This window comes from Cebus imitator, unplaced genomic scaffold (assembly GCF_001604975.1).
Source record: "Cebus imitator isolate Cc_AM_T3 unplaced genomic scaffold, Cebus_imitator-1.0 Scaffold32, whole genome shotgun sequence".
Lineage (NCBI taxonomy): Eukaryota > Metazoa > Chordata > Mammalia > Primates > Cebidae > Cebus > Cebus imitator.
Window position 1 is genome coordinate 7,250,102 of NW_016107347.1, and position 4,533 is coordinate 7,254,634.

General features: G+C 37.4%; 1 protein-coding gene across 20 annotated transcripts in view; it reads left to right on the forward strand.

Moving 5' to 3' along the window:
• The window catches only part of ST7L (suppression of tumorigenicity 7 like), a 141,262-nt gene that overhangs the window by 73,819 nt on the left and 62,910 nt on the right, over positions 1-4,533 (forward strand). For 9 of the 20 annotated variants that reach the window (XR_001823775.2, XR_001823773.2, XR_005199390.1 and 6 more), the window contains one exon: positions 3,884-4,023. Coding sequence is in view for 17 of the 20 variants with exons in the window: in XM_017524291.2 (XP_017379780.1) it covers positions 3,884-4,023 (140 nt within the window). In the remaining 3 variants the exon portion in view is untranslated. Of the gene's footprint in view, positions 1-3,883; positions 4,517-4,533 lie in introns of those variants that run through there. The other 11 variants (XM_037737031.1, XM_017524303.2, XM_017524290.2 and 8 more) reach the window with 4 other exon arrangements.

Below are 4,533 nucleotides of genomic sequence, written 5' to 3' on the forward strand. Positions count from 1 at the left end.
TCACTCTGTCATGCAGGCTGAAATGCAGTGGCGTGATTATGGCTCGCTGTAGCCTCGCTTTCTAAGTCTCAAAAGATCCTCCCACCTCAGCCTCCTGAGTAGCTGGGACCACAGGCACGTACCACCATGCCTGGCTAATTTTCGTATTTTTGGTAGAGATGAGGTTTCACCATGTTGCCCAGGCTGGCCTTGAACTCCTGAGTACAAGTAATCTGCCTGTCTCAACAAGTGTTGGGATTACAGGCGTGAGCCACTGCCCCCAGGCTTAACCAAACCTCTAAAACTTCTGGGAGAGAGAATCAGATTTATCCAGGTGTTTATTCCTTGTCCAGTCAGCTGTGGCCTAAGGACAGGATTAGGTTATGTAAATAAAATTGCCAGTGGTCTTAATATCTCTTTCTCTGTACATCTCACAAAACAGACTTGGGAGTCATCATTTTCTAGATAGCAAAAGAAGTCCTAGGCATAAATCACTAAGGAAAACTGTATAGAGTGAGAACTGAACTGAGGGTGGAACCATGGATGCACAAAAATATCTAAGGAATGAGTGGCAGAAAGAGAGCTGAAGATTCAGTGAAGAGGTTGTCAGAGAGACAGGACAAGAACTAGAACTAGATATCCTAGAACTAAAAGGAAGAAGAAATTTCTAAGTGAGGAGGAATATCCGAGATAATAGGTAAGGTAAACACTAAGAAGAATCCGTTGACTTTAGCAATTAAGGTGTCAATGAGAGAAATTTTATTTTCCTTCCTAAAGTTGTGGTGGTGGTAGTTCTTGTTGTCTTTCCATTTTAACAAGAACAAGTATATGTAAGGCAAAAGAATGGACCTTAAATTATGAAACATCAATATACAAGAGTGTATTATATTAAGGTAATATATTTAGCCTAAAATAATGCCCTCCTTTGTAAATTATTACAAAGGTTATCATAATATAAGGACAATTTTACATAGTAATATGAATAAAATCAGAGTTATTATCATGTTGTCAAAGTCATAAGCTATAAGACCAAACTGCTTTTTGGCAAGCCTTTATTAATTCTAACTCCATATAGGGTATAAACTCCAGAAGATAGGAGAGGGGGAATATGCTGGAGGGTTTTGTTTGATTATATTTTATGTTCTTAGAATATTTTTTCTGTCTCTGACTGTGGTAGAATGAACAAAATGTTAATAATATGGAGTTTTAATACCCATGAGTACTTAATGTTTTTTGTTTTTAATTTTCCTTCAACCTTGATATGACTTACCACATTCTGGAATTTGCTTATGGACCTCATAAGTTCAGAGTTGAACTATTCCCCTAGTTCACATAGCTATTTAGTCGTCTTTTATGCCTCCTGATAAATTTTTCTCTATAAGCTAGTGATGAAATTTAAACTTTCATTCCAAGGGAGTGTTTCTGTACTAGTCAGTTATCCATTATTTTGATGTATTAGCCAAACATTGAGTGACAAATGAATCTACAGAAAGCAATCCAAGAAGAAATAATTAGGTCTCTCCTACAGTAGAAAAATCTCCTATTTTAGGAAATTTCCTTACTAAAGCTATACAGTTTTCTACCTTATAAAGTGAGAATACTACTACTATCGATTAGGGTTATTGAAAAGAATTAAATGAGCTAATATAAATTAAAGTTATTTATAAAACATAAAGTGCTATATAGGTTAGCTAATATTACTAACTTTGCTGTCTTGTATTTTCCAACTTCTAGAATACCAGGGTTTGTTTCTCTTGATTTGAAGTTAGGAAGAAGAAGTTGGCCTCTCATGGCTGAGGGACAGGGCAAAGGGGGACTGCTGACTGGTTCTTTGGGTGCTGAAAGTATAATGTTCTCTACAGTTTCTAATGTTTCTAACTTTTCAAAATTCAGTTTTGATGTGCTTTTATTTCAAACATGGCTCAAGGTTCTGGAAATTTTCTGGATTTTTAATGAGTTTATGTTTTGGTATATACTTTCTGAATATAGTATAATAAAAATAAAAATATAGTTGTTGAAGGAAGCTTAGATGTAATCTCTGTGAATCGTTATGCTTTAAAAGTGAAATTTATAGCTGACCTTGGTTCAGCACAAAATTAGTCATCCCTTACTAATGCAGGATATTACATCAGGAATTCCTGGGTTAGTATCCAGCCCTAAGCAGAGAACTTCCCGGCCTAATGAAGTCCGAGAATAGTTCTCCGTTTAGCAGACATTTATTGAGCACCTACTGCATGTTAGGTACTCTAATAGGCTCATCTCAGTATTGTTATTCAAGTATTTTCAAATTTCAAATAAAATAGAAATACATGAGTATAATTGATAATAAAATATCCAATCACTAGAAAAATAATAACTGAGTAAATGTGTAAAGATGGTAGGTAATATAAGAAAATTTGTTGTCAGAATCCTAGGCCTTTGATTTTCTAGTTTAGTTTTTTTGTTTTTGTTTTTGTTTTTTTGAGATGGAATCTTGCTCTGTCAGCAGGATAGAGTGCAGTGGTGTGATCTTGGCTCACTGTAACCTCCACCACTTGTGTTCTAGCGATCCTCCTGCCTCAGCCACCCAAGTAGCTGTGACTACAGGTGTGCATCACCATGCATGGCTAATCTTTCTATTTTTAGTAGAGATAGGGTTTCACTGTGTTGGCCAAGCTGGTCTCAAACTCCTGACCTCAAGTGATTCACCCGCTTCAGCCTCCCAAAGTGCAGGAATTACAGACATGAGCCACACCATGCCTGGCCTACCTACTTTAGTTTTTACAGTGCTTAATGAAATGCCACATATAGAAACACATTAATAACTGGGTAACATTATTAATTATGGTTCTAGGAAATCTCCAACGACATGTCTGCCTCTTTCTACTAGTCTTTGAGCTCCCAAAGAACAAGAATTAATAATAACTCAAGGTCAGGTGCAGTGGCTCACACCTGTAATCCCAGCACTTTGGGAGGTCAAGACAGACAGATCTCTTGAGGCTAGGAGTTCGAGACCAGCCTGGCCAATATGGCATAACCCATCTCTACTAAAAATACAAAAAATTAGCTGGGTGTGGTGGCCTGCGCCTATCATCTCAGCTACTTGGGAGACTAAGGCATGAGAATCACTTGAACCTGGGGGCAGAGGTTTCAGTGAGCCAAGATTACATCACTGCATTCCAGCCCGGGCAAGAGAGTGAGACTCTGTCTCAAAAAAAAAAAACAAAACAGCAACTCAAATTTATTTATTTAGAGAAGCTCTGTTACCCAGGCTGGAGTGCAGTGGCATGATCATAGCTTACTGCAGCCTCAAACTCCTGGGTTCAAGCTATCTTCCCACCCAGCCTCCTGAGTAGCTGGGACTACATATAGGCACACACCACCGTGTAGGGCTAACTTTTTAAAATTTTTAAAGAGATGGGGGTCTCAATGTTTGCTTAGGCTGGTCTCAAATGCCTGGCTTTAAGCCATCCTCCTGCTTCGGCCTCCCAAAGTGCTGGGATTACAGGTGTGAGCCACCACCCATAGCTACAACTCACATTTATTAAGCACTTAAAATGTTCATCCTTACAACTCTCTATAGCAACTTCTAGAGGGTTTAGCAACTTATTCAAGATCACATAACTAATAAGTGACAAAGCTTTTTTTCAGAATCACCTCAGCATGACTTTGTAATCAATGCCCTTTCCCATGATGCCATCCTGTTCCCACACCCAGCACAGTTGTCTGGCTATTTAGATATGCTGATGATGTTGGGATAAATAATGGATGACCGTCTTCTACCTTGTTTAGCCAGAGACTTTTCCTTCAAAAAAAATTTTTTTTTACTTTTTAGTTTTTAAAAAAAGATTTCATTTGAAAAGATTAAGACTTGTTTACATGTTATTCGGAAATAAAATTGATTCTTACCAATTCTCCATTGCAGCTTTTCATCATGTTTCTGTTTACCCAAAGAGGGAGCTTCCTTTGTTCATCCATTTCACAGCAGGATTTTGCTCTTCTACAGCAATGATAGCCATTCTCACACATCAGTTTCCTGAAATCATGGGTATTTTTGTTAAAGCTGTAAGTATGATCTCAAGGACTTGTGTAGATTATTTGTAAAACACACAAGAAACCGTCCCTGATCTGCCTGTGCTAACCCAGCTGAGCAGTGGAAGATATTTGTTGTAAATTAAAGGAATTGATTTGTAAAGTTGCTGCCATAACTATGTCAAACATAAATTTTCAGTGATTTGAGCTACTTCTGCTGCTTAAAAGTTTAAAGAATACAATATAAGATTATAACAATATAACATTGTAAAGTTTGCTCTTATAGATCACTTTTGGTGATAAACAGCCTGGGTTACTATCTTTGGTATTTTTTTAATTCCCTATTTTGTAAACAAACCCTTCGATGTTTTTCAGTTAAATGAAATCATTAGTTCTCAGGATTTGCTGAACTTTAAAGTCAAGAGCACAACAAGGATGGATAATAAGTACCTAAGGCAGGGAACAGATGAGACATTTGTCCCTAGGTACAGAATATGCCTATGTCTCAAAGGTTCTCCAAGTTATTGTGTCTGCTTGTTCTTT